The 22,339-nt window shown below is 38.2% G+C and overlaps 1 protein-coding gene across 8 annotated transcripts in view; it reads right to left on the bottom strand.

Annotated features, from left to right (window-relative positions):
• Shab (Shaker cognate b) overlaps positions 1–22,339 on the bottom strand; it is a 107,682-nt gene that overhangs the window by 37,970 nt on the left and 47,373 nt on the right. For 7 of the 8 annotated variants that reach the window (XM_076424941.1, XM_076424942.1, XM_076424940.1 and 4 more), the window contains one exon: positions 7,233–7,316. The exons of the other annotated variant lie outside the window; for it this stretch is intronic. In XM_076424941.1, coding sequence (XP_076281056.1) covers positions 7,233–7,316 — 84 coding nt within the window. The remainder of the gene's footprint in view (positions 1–7,232; positions 7,317–22,339) is intronic. 8 annotated transcript variants of the gene reach the window in all.

Genomic DNA, 22,339 nt, shown 5'->3' with positions numbered 1-22,339 from the left:
AACACAAAATCTGTTCGTTCGTAGCAATTAATTTTACGAATAAAAAATGTATGAAATAATTGATTGTCTACCATTTGGAAGTTGTACTATTTATTAATAACTATTACAAATTTCCTTCATCAATAACTGTTATGAACGATCGAAATAAATTTCTGTCATCGATAACTGTTATCAGCGACCGAAATAAATTTCTCTTATTGACAACTGTTATGAGCGATCGAAATGAATTTCTCTCACTGATAACTGTTATAAGTGATCGAAATGAATTTCTTTCAACGATAACACTTGCCAACAAGAGAAAACATTTTCGGTTACTTATAATCCTTATTTGTAACCATACGATTTTAGTCGATGAAATACTTGTTATTCCATGACTTTTTTTATTTTTGGTTATAACAGTTATGGTCCCTGCTATCTACAACTCGTTAAACAGGTATTATTTCATCAAACCGATGACAATGAACCACCACTGACTGGAAGTCTGTTCATTTGATTTAATGACTGTCCTGCTCGAGATCGGTCGACGCTCAGAAAACGGCGCTGTTCATCGCGTTTTTCAAACCGACGTGGTTTCACGTGCAGTTTGCCGGACAGAACACGCACAGCAGCCTAATAAACCTCGTCACAGGGACTTTGCTTATCCGAATGAGAACTGGGTCGTCGAGATTTAATGGTTCTACAGCGAGAGCAAGTGTCGCAGCTGCGGATTCGTATTCATCATCGTCACAGCTGTCGCATTTGCATCACCGAAATGAATCTCCTCCCGCGTGTTCTAGATCCCGGTCTCGAAAAGATCGAGCAAAGTCCCGTCAAGCGGTGGCATTAACTCGTCCAATCGGAGCCTGAATTAATCGACGTGGTCCTTGGTAGCGTTCGTTAATCGATTAGATCGCAATGTTGAACAGCGGTGTCGGATGAATCGTGCCGCTAGAGCCGTGCTCCCATACTACAAAGCAGCGGCACGAATCATGTTGGAACGAACGTGCGCCGGTGTGTTAAGGGGATCGTTCGATCATGCTGTTGATAGGATGAATGAGAGTGTACTGTGCATGTATCTCTTGCTCTACGCAGCCAACCAACCAAGGAAAACTTTAAGGATTAGTATGAAAACTAAGATCGTTCTTTAACCTGTTTCCGGAGTGACCTTTCGTGTTCCACTAATTTTTATTAATTTTTTTCGCAGCTCGTTCCCGCTAATGAGTCTCGCGTTTCACCGAGCTTGCCGTTATAGAATTCGCGTTCGTTAGGACCGAGGTCTCGTTAGGCTCCATTTTCCTTCGCCCCGGATCAGTATCGTTTCATATTCACGGTCGAAAAGCCACTCGGCGAACAGGTTAATACATTCGTCGTGTAAATAATTACTTCCTAGAATAATCATCTTCCGAGCTTTCTGTGTGAGAATGTTCGATAGAGAAATAGAGAGAGAGAGAGAGAGAGAGAGAGAGAGAGAGAGAGAGAGAAGAAAGAATCTAGTTCTTGTTCGCAGGCAACGGAAGCGGTGTCAGTCTGTTGTCATGCCATACCACTAGCTGGACAATCGTTTCTGATGAATTCTCGTTTGACACGCAGACTGTTTAATTTCTCACTAAACAACTAATTGTACGGAGTGTGAATGGGTGCGTGTTCGTGTGCGCATGGTGGAGCAACGGAGCGAGTCTGGGACTGGCGAACACCGGCCACAAGAGAGCAGAACGCGTCACAGAACTGTGTCACTTTTCATCGATAAAACACTGTACAATAATTATTCGAATTGCAGTTGCTTGGGACCATTTAAACAGTTAGTATCAGTAGCTGCTCGACGTATTTACATGTCAAATAAAACGGTATTTCTTTTATTAACCCTTCGAAGACAAACTTGCGAAAGATCAGAGCGTCTTCTTGGTGTTTTTGATTTTCATGCGTAGACAGCGGATCTTTATGCCAGATAAACATTTTATGCCTGGATTGTAATGAATTCGAGTGAATTGGAAACTGATCTTCTTTCTTAAAGCGTTTAATAGGCTGAGTATAATATACAATGGGTGTACGGAGTACAGTAAATCCTCATTTACTGTCCAACAGCCGTGTTCTGCACGTAGAGTGATCGTATAGGGATACTATTTTTTATGACTGCGTCTGCCGCGCCGAGGCTTCAAGAGAGAGAGAGAGCCGAACATAGAGAAGGACAGAATGAAATACGGATCGCGTGGCCGAAGCATGTCGCCGTCGCCGGCACAGTTCAAAGAATGTCCCACACGCTGTTCTTCGTTGCGTTCGAAACTTTCATCGTCGTTTAAACCACTAAATACAGTTGAAATTATATCGTGTTCGGTCTTGTTTTTATCAGAAAAGTGCCAGAAATAAGTTAGTGGAAGTCCACAAAAAAATAATGAAAATTAAGAAGTTTGAATATTCGACACATGGTGCTAATGTAGTGGTGTTCACACCGATATACCCGAGATCAATCATCGCCGCCCTGCGGCGCGGCGCGGCGTTGGCCGGCAGTGGCATGGGTAGGCACTGGACAGTGATCACATAGGCGACCCCGGACAGTAAATGAGGATTTATTGTATTCCTACACCTTTGAAAAACGAATATCTTTTTCAAAATTCGACCCAACAGCGTGAGTTTTCTTCAGACGTTAAAAGGATTAGTTTACTAAATTGTCATTGGTCGCAATAGCGGAGGAAAAGTAAAGGTGACGATTTTTAAATTTTTTATCCGTGCCTAGTAATGAAAATGATTCCCTTAACCCTTTCGGCCCTCATATAAGGACATACTAAATAAAAATGCTTGGTGTATCTAAATTCAGTTTTGATTGTTCGTAAACGTTGTCCTCATACTGTCACAACGCGTTACACCTCCCCTTGGGGACCTCCTCTGAGATATTTTACAGAACTGAAAAATCATAATTTAATTCAGAGGACTGCTTAGCAAAGCCATGATTTTTTTCCAGGAATAAATAATTTGTGACCGAAAGGGTGAATGATTATAATAGAGGAAAAATTTTGAATTTCGTCTACTCAATTTCTAGCTAATTCTACGCAGTCTAGTTATTAATGTTTCAAACGTTCGTTTCGTTAGGAATGCATAAAATCCGCTGTCCGCCGATGTGTCATCCAGTTCTCGGAGGAAAAGTGAAATTTAGTTCATGGAATAATTGTATTTTATTCGAGTTAGAAAACGCGATAGAGTTCGTTCGAATAATTATTTCTGCAGCTTTGAGCTCTGCGACGCGGATGAAAGGAACACTGGTACTGAATTTAGCCGAACCACTCGAGGGCGAAACGTGTTCCGTTTGAAACGGCGCGGCGCGGCGTGTTTCGTGCAAAGACATTCGTCTTGGCTGTTAGCAGGTTGCAAGCAAATTGCTCGAACACGACTCGTTCGGTTGGACGCGTAGGAGTGGTTCATGCACCGGTGTAGCGTGCGAACATGGCGTTCGTTGTTAAAATTGAAAGCAGGAAATTATCCGTCGGCCGGTGTGCATCGATTTCAATCGTGATATGTAGCAGGGCATTTGCGAATTATTCGCAAGGTAACCAGATAGGCCCGAATCGGGATAATCGCGTACTTTAACGCGTCGGAACGCAAGACCATTGTAATCTCGCGTCACCGCAAATGACTCCGCTATTTTCACGTTGACCTTTTCGGAAATGATTTGCTTGTATGAATTCGCAAATGCCCAACACTAGTGAACGGTAAGTGTATCCAGTTTGTAGCATGCTGTTCGATCTTGACGTAACAACAAATCAAATTTCTCGGGAAATGTTGTTTCTTATTATTATTGAGAAAATGTAAAATTCTCCGAGCACTTCGTATTCGTTATTTTCTTGACAATTTCATTCGAAAGCTTCAGATTAGAACATACCACGGTGAAGCCTCGATCTAAGAAAACAAGAACCGCAGGATCTATGAGCATAAAATCAGAGCCGAGGAATATAAAAGAGAATGAAAACAATTAACTATTATAGAATAGAAATGGGTTGTAATGAAGTCAATGTGAAGAGTCACACGATCAAACTCCGACCAGTCGAATTACTACTGCACGACTCTAATTAGCAGGGACCATAACTGTTATAATCAAAAAGAAAAAAAGTCATAGAATAACAAGTATTTCATCGACTAATCGAATTGGTTGCAAATAAGGATTATAAGTAACCGAAAATTTTTTCTCTTGTTGGTAAATGTTATGAGCCACAGAAATAAATTTCTCTCGTTGATAACTGCTATGAGTGATCGAAACAGTTTTTCTTCATCGATAACAGTTATCAAGGAGGATCCAATTTTTTGAACACGAATAACTATTATCTGTAACCAAAAAAAAGTATAAAACTCGATATTTTTTAATCATTTAATTCTTCGAATTTTTTTCTTTATATTTTGTGTACATTATCTTAAATTTCAATAATTATCAACTGTTTATTCATGATTTTTATCGTAGAAAATGTTAGAATAACTGTTAGTTTTGTTCCCTGCTAATTAGTGAAGTTCAAGGAGAGAGGAGCAGAGGAGCTTGCCATTGACAAAGTGTAGATCGTGGAAATTCGAAGACACTATCTTCTGCGCGTATGCTAACGAACTGGATAGGGTTCCTCGTCGGACAAAACAATGGCAGTCTACTTAGGGTTAAGTGACAGGGTCAGAGCCGGAGGCATCGTGTGCGTTCGTGTCTAAATAACGCGAGCTAACGATGCCTGCGCCTCCGCTGAGAAAATGGCCAGCTCGCACGCAATTCGAATTAGTCTGATCGAGCCGCGGGGCTCGTTCGCGTCTAATGCCGAGTCCATACCTGCCAGAGGAGCACTATCGAACGCAGGTAAACGAACGCGGACGAACGCGCGTCACATTACTATGTATAATGGACTCGAACGAATGCAGGTGAACGCGATCCATCATTCGCGGACTCGTCGAATCGAAGCTGAAAGTTGTCGGACTAAATCGAATCAATTATTTCTCGACTATTTAGCGCAATTGTACTTTTTCTATGTCTTCGCAGATTTTCATCGGGAATCCATTAAACTCGCAGTCTAGCGATGACAAAGATTAAGAAAACAGTTGAAATTCGAGTGAATTATTACAGAGCCGGGTAACTGGCGGCTCGCGGGCCGCGCACCGCTTCTTTCCCCGCTTCTCAGTGCCTATCAGCGTCTCCCACCATTCGGACTTATGAAAGAAACAGTGTAAGGCCTGCGGGCCGTCGCACAGTGGGGTAAACCGATGAATTTTGTGTCAAAATCAAAGAACTTTCGATAGAAATGAGATAGAGCGGTAATTTTTTTTAAATTAAAGCTGGAACATTGCAGAATATGGGAAAAATAAAGAGATTCTGGTACGACCGTTTTTAACTTTGAAAATCTGCGTTACACTTGCAGAACTACAAGAAAATTGTGGTTTATCCAATACCATGTGCGCATAGATTTTTTTCTTGACATGCTATATATGTATATATCATTTCCTGTAGATTTTGTCACGCTGATTTCAAATTTGGTAGTAAAATTTTTTTAATTTTTGTGAAACAAACTAATGAATAATATCATTTTGTTGAAACGATTTAATAACCCGTTACGTTAAGATAGAATATCATGTACAAAAGCTTAATTATTTATTGTACCGACACAATTCTCTTTATAACGAATAGAAACGTACGATTTCGCCGTATTACGGTTCGGAGCTTTATCGTACTGATTTGTATGATTATATCGCCATTAAATGAATTATTATGGGTATAATCAGGCTCGGTAAACATTCCCGAAGAAGAATATACAGTTACTCGAATTACTATTCGGACGGTCTAGAAAAGACGATAACTTCTTTAATATTTTACTACACGATTTGAACTTTTTTGGGAAGCTAGAGCAATTAGTTTACTACAGGATGTGGAAAGAAATTTTTTCAAAAATTGCAATTGATCGGAATTGTAGAAAAAATACTAAAAGTTGTATTTTACAACTTTTTTATGTGGGCCTGTATTGAAATTTTAAAAAATACGTTTTTTAAAGAACGACAGTCATTGAAAGATGTAAGAATCCTTCGAATTACTGCAGATCTACGAAACGTGTTTTCTAAATTTTCCATATAAGCCCACATAAAAAAGTTGAAAAATACAACTTTCAGTATTTTCTCTGCAATCCCGACAACTTGCAGTTTTTTTCAAAAATTTTTGTCACGTTGTGTAGCAAATCAATTGTTCCAACTTCTTCAAAAATTTCAAATCGTATATTCCAATATTAAAAATGTTATGGTCTTTTTAAGAGTGTCCGAATATTAGTGGGAATAAACTGTATATGAAAGTTGTAACTATTCTCGGTACACAGTGCGATGGTGGGGAGAGTGTGGCTCGCGGCGACGAAGAAGTTGGACGGGTGCCCGTCTCACGAGAACATTCGTTAAACACTCTCTACAATATATTGTAGATAATTATTCTACAATAAATTCGCGACTGCGACAATGGGAAGGATCAGGCGAAATTCAGCGACAACAATCGCATTCTCCGGCTTCGTTCATGCTTTTCCTGTCCGTTGTAGAGGGACAACAGAAAGCATTCGGTCGGATGCGAAGCATAACTGTTCCGCGTTCGTTCACGTTTGTTCGTGCTCGTTGGCCAGATGAGAAACCCGCTCGCTCGAAGCTTTGAATGGGCCGGTGTTCGTGTCAATGAGAAAGTTCTCTGTGCTTTTGTTTCGGAGGGGGTGAAACGGTGGAAAAGTTTTCTGCGGGAGCGGGCGTGAGAGTGAGAGAAGGGGAGAGAGAGAGAGAGAGAGAGAGAGAAAGAACGAGGGTGAAATAGAGAGAAGGGGGTTGTCGGATGGGGGTGGCAGTGCATACACCCAGTGGACTATACATGAAAACCGTGCATCGGCCGTAAGAAACACGGAGACAGTGGCGGATACAGAGACAACGTATAAAAAGCCAGGGGGACGAATACAGCGACGGTGGAATTTTCCCGTCGTTCGCGTAAATTCCTTCGATCGATCTCGATCGGACTGCGTGAGAACAATTTGCGAAGCGATAGAGGGAAGATCATCGAGTTTCGCGAGAAAGAAACGGAACAGTATATCTCGTAAATGTCTAAATCGTATAATACGTATATTATTGTATATACATAAGATATATGTACGTAGAGACAATTGATGCGAAAAGAAAAAGTAGAAGTATAGTCGTTCGAATCGGTAAATTCCCACAAAATTCTCTGGACAGCCCATTGGTGTATGTAGTGCCGCCTAAGGAAGAACGTTAGTGTTCGTAAATACCTTCGTAGTACAAAAGCAACACTCGAATTCGCTAGGTAATTCATCATTTTTCTCGAATTTTCTGCTGTCTTTTTTCTCTTCATCCTACAATGTCACACACACAATTTCCCATTTTACTTGGCGTCAACACACGGCACGCGGTCGGAAGCGGTCGGATCATTTCGCGATCGTTTCTCTACACGATCGAACTCCATTTACGAAAGGAACATTTATAATATGCGAACAGTCGCGTTCGGATTGTTTCAAACAGAAAAGGGTACACGCGTACGGGGATATATCGTGAAAGTGAAGATAACGAAATCATTCGAACGCTTCTCGAGCGAGCGAATATGTAATTAATCCTTTGAAGCACGCATTCAAGAGTATTTGTGTACGATTTTACCGTCTCGGATTTTCGAATAGAAGTTTTCTGCAATCGCGATTCATCGCGATTCTACTCGATTAGAATTTCGTGGAAAACGTGTTGCACCTTTCGCACGGTGCTTCAAAGGTTTAAACGAGGCAACGTATGGATCACGTGGAGCCAGAGAGATAGCGAGAGATAAAGAGATAGAAAGAGAGAGATAGAGAGAAGGAGAGCAAGAGAGAGACAGAAGGTTCTCGTGTACGAAAAGGGTGAGAAGGAAAACGTGTCGCGATAGTGTTCATTTGTGTACGGTACGTGAATTACTTCATAAAATCGTGGTATTCGTGATACTCTAATTAAAACTCCGATAGTCGGGTGTTCTTGATACGGATTCAATATCGCAGCTGTTTTTTCTCTCTTTTTTGTTGTTGCTTATTAAAGTAAAGAACTGAAGAGATTGATATTTTTCGCGTAAACGATAAATTTTTCTAGAAATCGTGGATTTTTAGTCGTCGCGTTGAGATTTCGTGTTCAATTTCGCTACCACTACTTATGAACTGTTTCTAATGTGCGTTCAACAGAACGTGAGCTGTGACAAAACGTGTTCGTTTGTTGGTAAACCGTGTGACAGTGAACGCGTTCAAGTGAAAGTCATCTCGGGATGTGTAAATAGAGTGGAAGAATGATCGAACAACGTGTTGGAGTGGTGAAACCGGTGAAGTGGCGCTGATACGAATTTGTGTTCAACAAAACTTGTACATATATGTGTCCGTAATTATGAGAGTAGACCAAGTGAAAATTTTAAAAAGAAATGAGTCATCACGTCAGATTATTTTAAGCTAAATGAATTCAATTGTTCTATTCTATCCTATTCTAATTCGAAAACCGAATTTTTCGGAATATATGAAACTAGATATGAAACTGATGTAAAACCTCGTATAATACTTTCCGTAGTTTATTAAATTATTAACACTAAACCTACCGCTGCCGGTCAAATGACCGGTTTTATATTTTTCATCTTACAATTATTGGAATTATAATGTTACATGGAAATTGATTCGATAAATTTCTTTATGGAAGCACATATCGTAATCAAAATTGCACAAAATCTAAATAGAGTTTTGTCATTTTTCTAAGATGAAATATTTTAATCGTTTCTAGTGCTCGGTAGGTTTAGTGTTAAATACGTTTAGTAATTTATTGAATACAAATTTAATAATGCAGCAAATATTTGGAATAATGGATAAGAATTATTAGTTAATATCCTTTTCCTTGAAATATCTCGAATCAAAAAATATATCACTTACAATTAGACCACTTTCATGATGACGGACACATGTAGTTATAACGCATACCAATTACAAGTATGCTTCAATTCCTTTGGATACATACTGCGATCTGCTGATTTCCTCAGAATACCGATGTAGAAAAAAAAGATCTATTTAAGAAAAACATTCTGAATGTTCATTCATCATCGACACAAACGTTTAATTTTATGTGAAAATAAAGGTGGCTAATCACAACAGGTGAACATATTTGAAGGCATGAAATGTAAGAGACTTTAGTAACTAATTAGACTGTGATTCGTGAAACACACATTCGTACGAGCGCTTCTCACACGACAGCCAAAAATACATTGTTCAATTACTGTGCCAACACTGTTTAGACACCCTGTGTAGCATAATCGTGTGTGGTCGGACGTCACAATTGCTTTTCGTTACTTACACGAATGAAAAGTACGAACAGAAGTTACCGGAATCTGCCGTCCTGTCTATGTCCTCGCAAATAAATTCTTTCGGATCGATGACGTTCGTATAGATCGCTCGTATAGATCTCGTTCGCGACACGTTAATTACTTCGCAGCTGAAACAGCTACTTAACAAAACTCCTTGAAAAAAAAAAATAAAACATGAAAGCACTGGTTTTGGTGGTTGTTTTTTTATTTCTTTTTTCGTTGGGTGGAACAGTGTTTTCAGAAATCTCGAAATCGCTCGAAAAGGTTTGCTTCTTTTGACCGAGGTGAGAAAAATGCGAGAAAAAATTCGAATTCTCTAACATAAGCATAGAAAGACTGATGAATTATTATTTCGAAGGAAAGTGAAAAATACAAGTACCTATTGGATAAATTTGGTTTTTAGCGTGACGTAAACATGCTCTTGAATTTGAAACATTTAATTACGATTTATTACAAGTTCATCACATTTAAATAAGTATTTGATGTATATCCTCGCAAAATAAATAAAATTTTGAATTTCTTATCAATTCATTTACATCTGATTTGATTTTTTTACAAAATATTTTACTTGTAAAAGGTTCAATTTGATTTGCAAAAAGGGTGAATTTGGTGTGCAAAACCTGTAACGAGAAAACAATTTAAAAAATTCGAAACAAATGATAGCGTTTAGATATCGATTGACGGATCGATTTAGAGATTTCATCGAACAGAGAGATCACGATTGAATCAGAAATCATAGAGTAGGATTCGAAATGGACTTTTTATTCGATTACAAGAAGAACGTTTCGTTTCTAGTGTAAAGAATGGACGTTGAATCGTGTCGTATTACAATCTCAAATACGATCGAGAAGGATAAAAATTCCAACTGCCCGACAGTCCGGCAAACGATCTACGCTCGATCCTTCCGGCCGGATTGGACGTGTGGTACAGTATAATAATGAGTATGTACAGGCAGTGTTTCGAAGAACCAATGTCAACCGTCATCGTGACCGTAATAATTAATCTATCAAGAGAGTTCGAGTGATTACATGAGAACCGTTGAGAAAAACGTTACACGATACTGTTTTCTTTTCTTCTTTTCCAAGAAACTGTTGAACTCCAGTTACAATTGTCCGTTCGAGTATTAAATTGAGCAGCGAAATACGATATCCTGCGCGTAACAACGCAAATGTTTACGAACGTAAACAAACACTCGTCGACACGTCCCGATATTATACGTACGTATATGTACACTTAATAATTAGTACACGCTATTAGCGTGTCCGTGGAAAGATTTCGTGTGTATGTCTCCTCTAGAACAATCTAATTATATCTCGAACAAGTATACACGGTGCGCTCGAGTTCATTGGTGCAGCATTGAAGCGGATAACACGTCAACGTATACTCGACAGTATAATCCCTCGGTTCCAGTAGCGAGGCGTTTGTGCAAAATTAGTCTGTGAAATTTCGATAGAGAAATATGGTACAGTGTTCTATTCCCCTTATAATCGTCACTCGATTTTCGTGAACGATAGAACTTCGTTATACATACTCGTTAATCGGGTTTCCATTAACGATCTCGCAAACATGATTAAAAGTTCAGTGTCTATTTGATTTTGTGACGGAGGTGATATTTCACTGATACTACGCAGTCCCGTCTTTTCCATATACAGAGTGTACCAGATAAAGTGTTACAAGCTATTTCCTGAGAATCTAACGAAGATATCAAATTAATTTCTTTGTTTAAATTGAATGGATAAAGAGGGTTAATATTTTAGTATGTATTAAATTTTTTGGGGGAGAAAGGGAGGCCCCCAACATTTTTTTGAATGGAAAGTATTATTGATTTTTTGCTATTGTGATACCTCTCATTAAACTCAATAGCATTTACTTGAAATTTTGAATGTCTTAACAATTAATTTACGAAAACTTGCTGAAAGATACTTTATGTGTAAATGGTTGAATTTGATTTGCAAAAGGGTGAATTTCGAGTGCAAAACCTTTATACAGAGGGATTCAAAGGACGAATTAACTCGTATCGAATTGTAGGGAGCAGTTGGCTTTGAAATCGCTTGATTCGCTGTTAATTGATCCGTTTTTTATGAGAGGAGACAGAGAGGGCTCGCGATTACTGAATAAAAGAGAATGGACAACTGCTGATGATGTAGAGAGACACGTTGTCATAAAAAGATCCGCAGTGCGTGACTATAGCAGTGGTAATACTGCATCGGAAACGAGCATAGCAATTTTCACTACATCTGAAGCACGACCTGTCTCGCTCAGTCTTTCGTTTGACTGTCAACCATGGAGAGATTGCCAGCTGTCCGTCGCTGTTAGAAACGGTTGAGGCAACGAGGCTTCCCTATACTACTAAATTCATTTTTATAAGCACGAATATAATATAATGGGTTATCCAAAAGTACCTTTAGGATGTTGAATGAGAATATCTGTCAAACGCCATGTTTGTTTCTTGTCGCTTTCTTGTATTTCTAACGTACAATGATAGACAATTTTAACAATGGAGTCGTATACGACTGAAGAGCGTGTTAAAGTTATTAAAATTTATTTTGCAAATCAGTGTTCAATAAAAAATATCCATCGTAAATTACGTGATTTTTTCGGCATACATAACCGTCTATCAGAGCAAACAATTCGAAATTTGGTTTAAAAATTTGATAAAACTGGATCTGTTCATGATACGCCAAAGTCTGGCAGACCAAAAACAGCTCGTTCGAATGGAAACATTGCTGCTGTTCGTGAAAGTGTTGCTAATGACCCATCAACATCAATTCCACGTCGTTCTCAAGAATTGTGCATTTCTTCGAATTGATGTCTGTGAACGTGGTCGTGGTGGTCATTTGACAGATATCGTCCTTCACACATAATTGTCATAGATGATACCTGATAATTAAATAAAAAGAGCCCAGTAAAATTAAAAATAGTAGGTTTTTATTTTAAAAAAGCTTCCTATAGTCCTATTCTGGATAACCCTGTACAAACAATCCATGGAAAACATAAGAAGGAACCGAAAGAGAGATAAAACACAGAGAATATGTCAAATAATCAGAATTGAATAGTTTCATAATATTTTCTTACCGTGTCATGTTTCATTCGTTAATGTTCGTCACAAGTGCATAAAGTATGCAGGTTGGTAATTATTAATGTGCTTAATCATTGATGTGGGAAAAGATATGTCTCCCGAGGGTACGCGTTCCCGAGAAAAGGATCGATAGCATCGTTTCGATCGTCGGACACAAGGTTATCCGCTTCAAGGCCGTGCCAGGAATTTTAGGCCACCCTGTATATGTACATATATGAATCGGCGTGCAGAATTTCTAACAAGAGCGTCCTAATCTCACGAAAATGTTCTAAACGCGAGCGTGTGCGAGCCTTAAACTAAATCGATGCCAGGGTGTTTAATGCGTAGCCGGTGCAGTTTCGTAAAAGATGCTGAAGAACGTTCTCTTCGTTGTGTTCGTACTACGTTTCAGCTCGTCTCGCCGAATGGGACCAGTGTCGCCGGATGAGGGGAGGGAGAGATGACCGTCACGTGACCGGGCCGCGACGGAAGCGTGGGGGAATAGCATCGTAGAAGGGGAAGGTAGAGTGGGGACACAAGTCTTGATCCAGCGACACCGAATGGGACGGTATAGTAATCGAGCAAACCGTGGCACAGTGGGAACTTATGCGTAACGTGCACGAAATCAAACGCTCTTGCTGTTTTCTTTTGCTTTTTTCATTCCTGCTTGAGGCTTTCGAACGTACACTACCGTGCCTACGTGTTTGGACTTTTTCCGATACCGTCATTGTTCATTTTGCATCATTAACGTAACGAACACGCTAATGTTTTCTTGTATAAATAAAGCATTTGTCAGCAGTAGGCTGCGGATGTTTACGCAATTTGTCAATTTTTGTAAACGAATTTTAAGAAAGTGGAATGAAGTAGAATTTTATTCTCCGTGGTAGAGTAGCCTTTTTAGATCTGAAATAGATTAACATCGCATTTTTTTAACATTTTCAGAAGCCATAATTGCACAAAGATCCGCAGTCTAGTCTTAGACATCGATGCAATGCGCCATTTTTTTCTACTTTCCTAATCAATGTTCGAAAGGAACACTTTTTGAATGGCTTTCAGCGAACCAATAGTAGTAGTAGTAAGGATAAGAATGTTAAATATGAAGAACGTTAAATCGTCAAAACTATTAAGAATTTATGGCGAGAATTTCGATTAAATTTTATCAAGGAGCCAAATATTTCAGTACAGTAGTATACGTTTGGAACAGTGCTGTTGACTCATGATGTCGTTCACGATGGGATTGAAAAAGTTATGCGTGAACATGATCAAATAAATGTTTCCAACGACATAAGTATACCTAATTGATTCAAATTTCTAACATTGTAATTTCAAATAAATTGTGATCTAAAATTGTAAAATTTGAAATGTGTTGAAGGCGACCTGAAATTTTTGTTGACAACAAATTAGCCAGAAAAAAAACAAATGACAGTTGGGGGAAGTAAATAGAAATATTGAGAAAGAAATAATAAGAAAACTAATGGGTGAAAAGGGAAAATCAGGAACAAGAAAATTAGCATGAATAGAAATCGACACATGTGTAGGGAATGAGCTCCCACGTGTATAGCAATCAAGTAGGACAGCACTGATCTAAGTCTACAGAGCAGTAGCGACTACAGCATCAGGGATATACGTATATACTAATCGATCAGTAATTATTATCGAACAGTTTCGTCTTTACAACTACATATATACTTTAATTAGAAAATATTTAATTCTATTATCGATTTATAACTCCCCTCCCTTATTACTAATTTCATATTTGTAAATTTCTTTCGATCTTTACGAGTTGGCATGCATACTTAACTACATAGTCACTATTGCCCGGTAAACCTGCAGGATACTTCGAAGTTAAACGATCAAAGGTCTGTCAATTTTTTTAAACAACGGCGTAACGAAAGTCTTACATGAACGTAGACCAGAAAACGCTCTATCAAAAGGTAACGTAAAAAAAATATGTTGAATGCACGTTCGGTGCAACTCGCGCCAGTCTGGTTCGATTATTTTGATTAGATAGCTTAGAGAATTATCATCGATCTATTCTATCCTTACCGTGTTAGAAGTTTTCTAACAAAGCTTTCTCGGGTCTACGTTTGTATAACATGTTCTTCGTTCAGTTTTACATTAGTTATTGGCAGAGATTCGTCATTTAACTTTGGACCACCCTGCTCGCAATCGTTCGAAAGTAATCGCAGGAAGGTAAGCGGTCGAGCAACGAAGCAACCTACTCATCGCCTTCTCTACAGCTCGCATTTCGGTGATGCAGCGTGATCGGAATAACTACTTGTGAAAAGATCAAATTCTTAAGAAATGAAGAAGTTTTATTAGGATTCGGGCGGGCAACTCACCTGTGCCGGAGCCGGAGCGCTCTTTTTTTTTATTTGTCCACTGTTTTATATTGGAACTACCCATTTTTGTCATAGGTGGATAAAGTCCGCAGTCTAATGATTACGAATTGATCAGAATGTAGTTGGACGAATTTGAAAGTGTATGTTTCATTGTTTGCAGGCTCGCCACTATCGATTGACACTTGGCCAGCATTGCCCCAGGGGGGCGTAGCTAACGTCACTCCCTTGGGGGCGTGGTTAACGTTGCTCCCTGGGGCAGTGAGTTGCCCGCGCCTGATCTAAAATACGTATGTATGAACCGAGCAGAAAACGCATCCTCGAAAGAATAGAACGAGAAAAGCGGCATGACACGATATGAAAAATCGAATAACGAACCGAAATACGAGCGTACGAAGAACGTAAGAGTAATCGTGGTGATAACGTATCTTTCGGAATGCAGCCAAGCGATCCACGTTTTTCTCGGCTCGAGCACGGCAAGGTCCGACGTTGAAGTATGTGTACTTGGTGGATGGAATATAGTGAGTTCATAGTTAATCCGCTAAATTACTTGTAAAATAAGTCTGCGAAGTGTTATGTCGTTCGGTCTTTCAGACTACTAGAGGAAATTGAATTTCCTTGTAATTCCTGTTTCTCGCGAAGCACCATAAAGTTCATACAAATATTATTCATACAAATATACGAATATTATTAATAGACTACGGATGTTTATGGAATTTTTAATATTTATAGTCAACCTTTAAGAGAAAGTGGAATCAAATAGAATCTTATTTGTCGATACAAGATTAATAAAAATCGTACCAAATTTTGGAACATTTTTCTACGCCATGAATGCATAAAGATCCGCAGTCTAATTAATTAATTATATTAATATGTTTACCGTATACGTTCTGTTTATGCGATCGGTAATAAATGACTTCCGTAAAATGAAAAATAATTCGAATAAATAAATGCGACTATTATTTACAAATCGACACAACCATTCCCTGAGGCTCTCCTGTCCGAGAGGAATGTTGACAAACTGTTGCAAGGAATGTATCGAACGTGGAAAGTTGAAATGGTTCGTCGAACTTCGAATCGACTCGACGATCAAGTGAAACACTTTAGCATCGATCATTCTCACTATATTTCGTCCAGCAAGCGAGCCCGCAGTATCACACCCCGGCTAATCGTCCATCACGTATTTGTCTGTCACTGTTCTACGCACTTCATCGTTCTCACTCTGTCGTTGCCTTTCCCGTGGCTGCCCATCGCTATCGAAATCATGGAATGGCTTCTCTATCGTGTCGGACGTTGCCAGGAAAGACGGGCGAAACTTTCCTCGCGATTCTCTTCACGGTAGATATGTTTTTTTTTGGTCATTTTCGCTTTTTTTCTCTACTCCGTTTTCTTATTCAAAATGGACGTTTTGTATTCTTTCTTAGCAACGAGCATGCACCACTTCCGGGCGTCGCTTCCGGAGAACGTCAAACCCTTCCCCCGTTTCAAGGACGTTTTCATGGAGTCCGGTTTTTTGTATTTTGGTATTTTGAATCGGGTGATTTTCTGTTTTCTTTCTACGGAAACAGCGACAGAGCACGAGATTCGGCAAGGTCCGACAGTAGCAGGTTAATTCGTGTGTGTGTGAGAGACGAATGTTTCGGCCGGCTTTGTTCAACGATGGCGGTTCAATGCGCGCTGTCGGACATTGCCTGTAACATACCGACATGAAATCCGTCAGATCATTACCGCCAATGTGAAATAGGGCGACCATACTCGACATTCATTCATACTCGTTTCCCATCGATTTTTCTCCCCGATTTTCAACACGTTCGTAGTTATAGGTTTTGCAAGTCACGTTCAACCTTCTGCAAATCAATTTCACCTTTATGTAAATCAGTACAATGAATTATTTATTTACTTAGGCACACGTGAGCGGCGTCGTTGCTGCCGGGGAAACATAAAACTCGATACTTAATACACGTCAATACAAATTGATTAATCAGAAAATGGCTACTATGAATATACGTATCTACACACAGTTCTCATACATTACAAATTTAACGAATTGGTAATAACTAGACTGCGGATTTTATGCATTTATGATAGAAATGGATACGTACAATTGAATACAGTGAACATATTAAAAAGATTTAAGGACATCAGTGTATTACTTTCAGCTTAATATGAAAACTGAGCTTGATAAAAAATTTTGATTTGACTCCTGTGTCTTGCAATCAATGCAAACATGTTTTATTTTGCATAAAAATCCGCAGTCTAGTAGTAATTACTTTTAAATAAGTATTTGATATATGTGCATCTTCGCGGTAAGTAAAATTTTGAATTTCTTAACGATTAGTATACATTAAATTTGATTTTTCTTTGAAAAAACTAACTGAAAAATACTTTATTCGTAAAAGGTTGAAATTGATTTGCAAAAAGGGTGAAATTGGAGTGCAATCTTCGGAATTTACTTTATGCAGTTCGCAGATAATTCAGTTAATTTTATACACTTAGTTGTTTAAGTAGCTAGCCAAAGAATCCGTGACTTTCTTCTGTTAAATTGTTTCAGTACAGAAATCAGTTTAATTTCTGTCTGGAGATTTTCGATTTTAGCCTTTCATATGGTCACCCTATGCGAAGGAATGAGTCTGTACGTATTATTGAGTGGTGAATTGCGAAGCGTTGTAGCCTGCAATAATTCCTCGGTTTCTACTTTCATTTGTTGCGTTATACCACGGTCAAACTTCTGAATTGAATAGTAGACCCAGTTGGGTATAATCGTTTCGTATATGTTCGCAGTTGCTAATTCATTTTTAATAATATAGTAACATTATTGCAGACAATGAAATGCAAAGATTGCGATGATGGTCACATCGACGAATTGTTGTAAGGAATTTATCAAACCTAGATCATCCGAATTTCCTTTCATATTTTCGGAACCTTTAAATAAAAGGACAATAAAATCCCCTCTTTTTCAATATAATCGTTAACTCTCCGAGGACGAATAGCGACAATTTAAACTTTCGAAGATGCGAACACATCCCTCGTAGCCCAAAATATTGTTTATACATTTTTTCAGGTATTAAAATAATATTTTTTAAGCCGCTAATATTAAATAAAGATTCATTTTATATTGAGAAAGAAATATTTTTCTCATAATATAAAATGCACATTAGGAAAAAATATTCTATTCCCAATATTAAATAAACATTCATTTTACAATTGGAAAAAAATATTTTTTTCGTAACATGAAATATATATTTACTGTATATTTGAAAAAAAATAATTGTTACATGATGTAAAATAAATATTGTACGTATATTTGGATATTAAAAACAGATTCGATCTCTTTTTAACATCATATGAATGTCTATACAATATTTTGTGCTACTAGGGATAAGTTTATTATATATACAGGGTGTGTGTGTGTGTGTGTGGTCGGATGGGTGGTACAATCGAGCAGGGAGTGATACTACATACATGTAAAAATAAGTTGAAAAAAAAGGAATAATATTTTTTGTTTGACGCTTCGTTTTCGAGAAAATCGAGTTTGAAAATGTAGCGAATACACGTGCTATTGCATGGGAATCGTCTGACGCGTCTGACCATGATCAACCAATTCTACTTTGTGCATATAAAGCACGCGAACCTGGCGGAACTTTAACACTAGAATTACTGAGGTTAAGACGAAGCTAGTTCTACCAAAACCAGTCAAAATGACTGGTCTTTAAGAAATATGTAATAATAGAATATTTTTATATTTATAGATTTATTACTATCTTACAAAAGGAATATGGGGTCGAATATGTCTTTGAAAATATTATGTAGTATATTAATATTATGTAATCTTCCAGCTTTAGACCCTCCATTTATTTTTCCCAACAAGATCTTATATAACTGTTTCCTTGATCTCGATCGACAATTTGTTAATAACATATATTAATGTTTTCAGCGCACTGGTTCGATCTGATGCTGCTACTTAAGCGATTTTGCAAATTACCACAAAACTTTCAACGTTTCGATCAACTATTTAGACCAAGATCTTATGCATATACTTTCATTTTCGTGTTCAGAACTTGAAAGCACACAAACACGTCTTCCTTTATGTAAATTCAAAATATTTTCTAATTCACTTTCCGTGAACTCCTGAACATTTTCTTTGTCTCTATAATCTCATTATTACTATTTAGCCTCCCCTAAACGAAACATTTACCCTATTTATTACTATTATCATTGTAAAGTTCAATTTCATTTTCATCTGATTTACTTTCTTCATGCTCAAACAATTCCCCATCCTTGATATCAGAGCATTCCATTGGTATACATTTTGCAACAATTCAGAGATTTTCAATCGTTTTGCCATTTTTAGGGCTAGTAAAATATTTTTATATAAAAAAAATTAGGTCCTATTCTAACGGTTATGGTATACAAAATGACCGCGTGAAACAACATCGATAACTATATTACGTTACATCGCAGCTATGTTTATGTTTATGTTGTGACGCCAAAATAAGACGTTGCGCAAAACATCAATAAATCAGTAAACAAATTATTCAATATTTTTCTACTTAGAGAAGTACCAGTCAAAATGACTGGTATTGGCATAAGTAGCCATGATACAAAATTATTTTTTGAACCTGAATAAATTAAACAAAAATAAAATTCATTATATTACTCCTTTAGTTATCGCTGTAAAAGTCATTACATCATTGCGGGAAAAAATGTAAAATAAAGTAGGAACTTTAAAATGAAATTGTAAAACCAGTCATTTTTACTGGTCTGGTAGTTCTAGTGTTAAACTCGATTTTCTCGAAAACGAAGCGTCAAACGAAAAAATGTTATTCCTTTTTTGCGACTTAGTTTTGTACCACCCGTCCAACCATACCCTGTATATTGTTCATTTTTCCTAAAGACTGATAAATTTTCCAAATTTCCAAAAATCCGCGAGGAGTTGAAACGATAAAGGAATAAATGTTGCGATTTTCTACATTTCATCGAAGAAATACAAAAGGAAATTCGCATTGTCCATGGAACGACCTGATATTTGAAGTGGTTTAACAATGATCTTACTGAAACTGGAGAACGAACATCCAGAGTCCTTTAATAAGCGAGATGTGGCGCGCGAATCGTGATCGAAATACGCGTCCGCGAGGATTTCCAATTGCCGGTGGAGTTTTCTGTGCCTGGTGCGTCGCTGACAGGGAAAACGGAGAAAAAGAACAGAACAGATAGACGACACGTTCTCACAAGTGTTCAGAAGCGGGCATTCCAGGACCGCAGTAACGTGCGAAGGGAGAGAAACATTGTCGTTCGTTTGTGTCAAACCGACCACGCGACGACATTCGCCGACGAAAAAGCATTTGGACGACACGCTGCCTCAACACTCAACACTTTTCTATACTTCACTGGAATTGTGGGGAACAGAGAAACAAAGACATCGCTGCACTTAGGACTATCTGATAATTCAAGGGGTCGGGACAGACTCGACCAATGAAAGTATGCGACTGTTAACCCTTTCACTACCGTGGACGAGATATCTCGCTCCACGATGCTGAAGAAAAAATGCTGTGTACGAAATATCTCTTGTATCTTTATTATTGATACGAAGTGTTTTCATTGTAAGTTTGACACAAGTAATCGTTTTTGTAAGACACGTGCTCGTTGGTGTACTTAAAGATGATAATTCAAGTTTTTGTTTGTTTATTTTGTACGTAATTGTGGAACAATTTTTACAGAAATATCTGGTTTCCTTCCGTCAGACATTGTTTTCTGCAAACCACACATTCAAGTGTTGGATGAGATTTTTTTCTGTGAGTTGTACTTTTGTAGGTTAGATCTTCTACATCGATTACAATGATACCTCTGCATTCCATACAAGATAAACAATAAAAACTCTAATTGCGTAAAATAGGGAGTATTTTATATTACCTTCCACCGACGATCGCGTGTCTTGAAAATCGATTACTTGTGTGAAATTTTCAAATAAAGATATTAAGATATATATGATGCGAATCATGGTGACGAGATATCTCGTCCATTGGAGTGAAAGGGTTAAGAGAGTACAAGGCTAGTTGACTTCAATTGCCCGTAAATTATTAAATAAAGAAATGGCTGCTCTTTACTTTACCGGACTCAAAATTTGTGCATGTCTCCTATAAATTACGTTGTATTTGGTATTTTGGTAGCCTGCAGATCAAAGTTTCGATCCTGTAGGATCAATGGTTCAGGAGTTATGCTTGCTTAAAGTTGGGCATTTTGCAGTGTTTTTGACAGGTAAGGGTGCATCCATATTGGTTTGTAGTGTCGCTTACCAAGCAGAGCCGCTAGGTGATAGTTGCTTGGTGATTAGGTCGGGGGAGGGGAGCGGCTAGGTAAGCGGCTCGCGGTCGTCACTACAAACCAATATGGCGGCGCTCTAACCTGTCAGAAACACTGCAGATTGCTCAACTTTAAGCAAGCATAACTCCTGAACTATTGACCTTACAGGATCGAAACTTCGATCTGCAGCCGCTCCGGGTACAAATCTACTGGATTACATACCAAATGCATCGTAATTTATAGGAGAAAGGCACTTTTGAGTCCGGTAAAGTAAAGTTTACCCAACGAAATGATTCGAATGAATTTTCAGTGTCTCACATTTTTACCGAAATATTTATTTACACGAGCAAGTTGAAGTCGTCAAGTGGAAATATCTGATCCTAAAGAGATCGAATAGCGAGTAAAAAGAGTAATTCCGCGATGGAAGTTAGTCAACACGTTCCGTAGCACGTGGATCACTCTCGTGATCAAAGTTTTCTCAAGGATCGCTCGCTCCTTTGTCGATTGCACATGAAATAAATTGAAGAAGAATTTTCGTCCACACGAAACGTAACGTTTTATCAATGTTTACGAATCATGTTGTGCCACAGAACGTGTTAATGCTGTTTTCTGTCGGGCTCCGCGGATCGTTCGCACGTGGACGAGAAACTGAAACGCGTGTATAGTGATCTCTAATGATCGTGTAGAAGCTCGATTGATCGCGTCTGACTCGTTCAAAAGAAAAGAAACGATAACGAGGTCGAAACGCTGCGCAAACCTGCATCTGTCGCATCTGTACCCTATAGCACTCGCGTCTTTCAACAATTCTCAGAAGTTAACGAGTAGCGATCAAAATTGTTGAATTCCTCGATTCTTGACATTGTTTTGCTCCTTCTCAATGATTTACATTGACATTGTATTCATGAGTGAACTGTTGTGCAGTATTGGTAATAGCTTAGCACTGTTAGGTACAGATGCACTAGCACCAAAGAGAATTTCGTGTTGCACTGGAGAAACCATTCTGGTTAATCTATAATGCGTTTGTACGGAGCAAGGTGTGCACTGCCTCTCGCAGAAATTATTCCAAAGGTAAACCAGATGATGTAATTGGTCTTGAAATCATTTACGTTCGAACTTTTAATTAATTTCCCCTTTAAAGCTTTATTATTATTTTCAATCTAGCATCTTGATTGTATATATACTCAAGTGAGTATAATATAATTGATGATCAAACTGTAGAAGTTTATAATTCAAGGAAATTTAAACTAAATCAGATTATATCATAAATTCATGATACTTCTCGGCCTATCAATTTTCATTTTTCAGATCATCCTTTCTCATAATTCTCAT

Source organism: Lasioglossum baleicum, chromosome 6 (genome assembly GCF_051020765.1).
Source record: "Lasioglossum baleicum chromosome 6, iyLasBale1, whole genome shotgun sequence".
Lineage (NCBI taxonomy): Eukaryota > Metazoa > Arthropoda > Insecta > Hymenoptera > Halictidae > Lasioglossum > Lasioglossum baleicum.
This window is presented reverse-complemented; position numbering and strand designations above follow the sequence as displayed.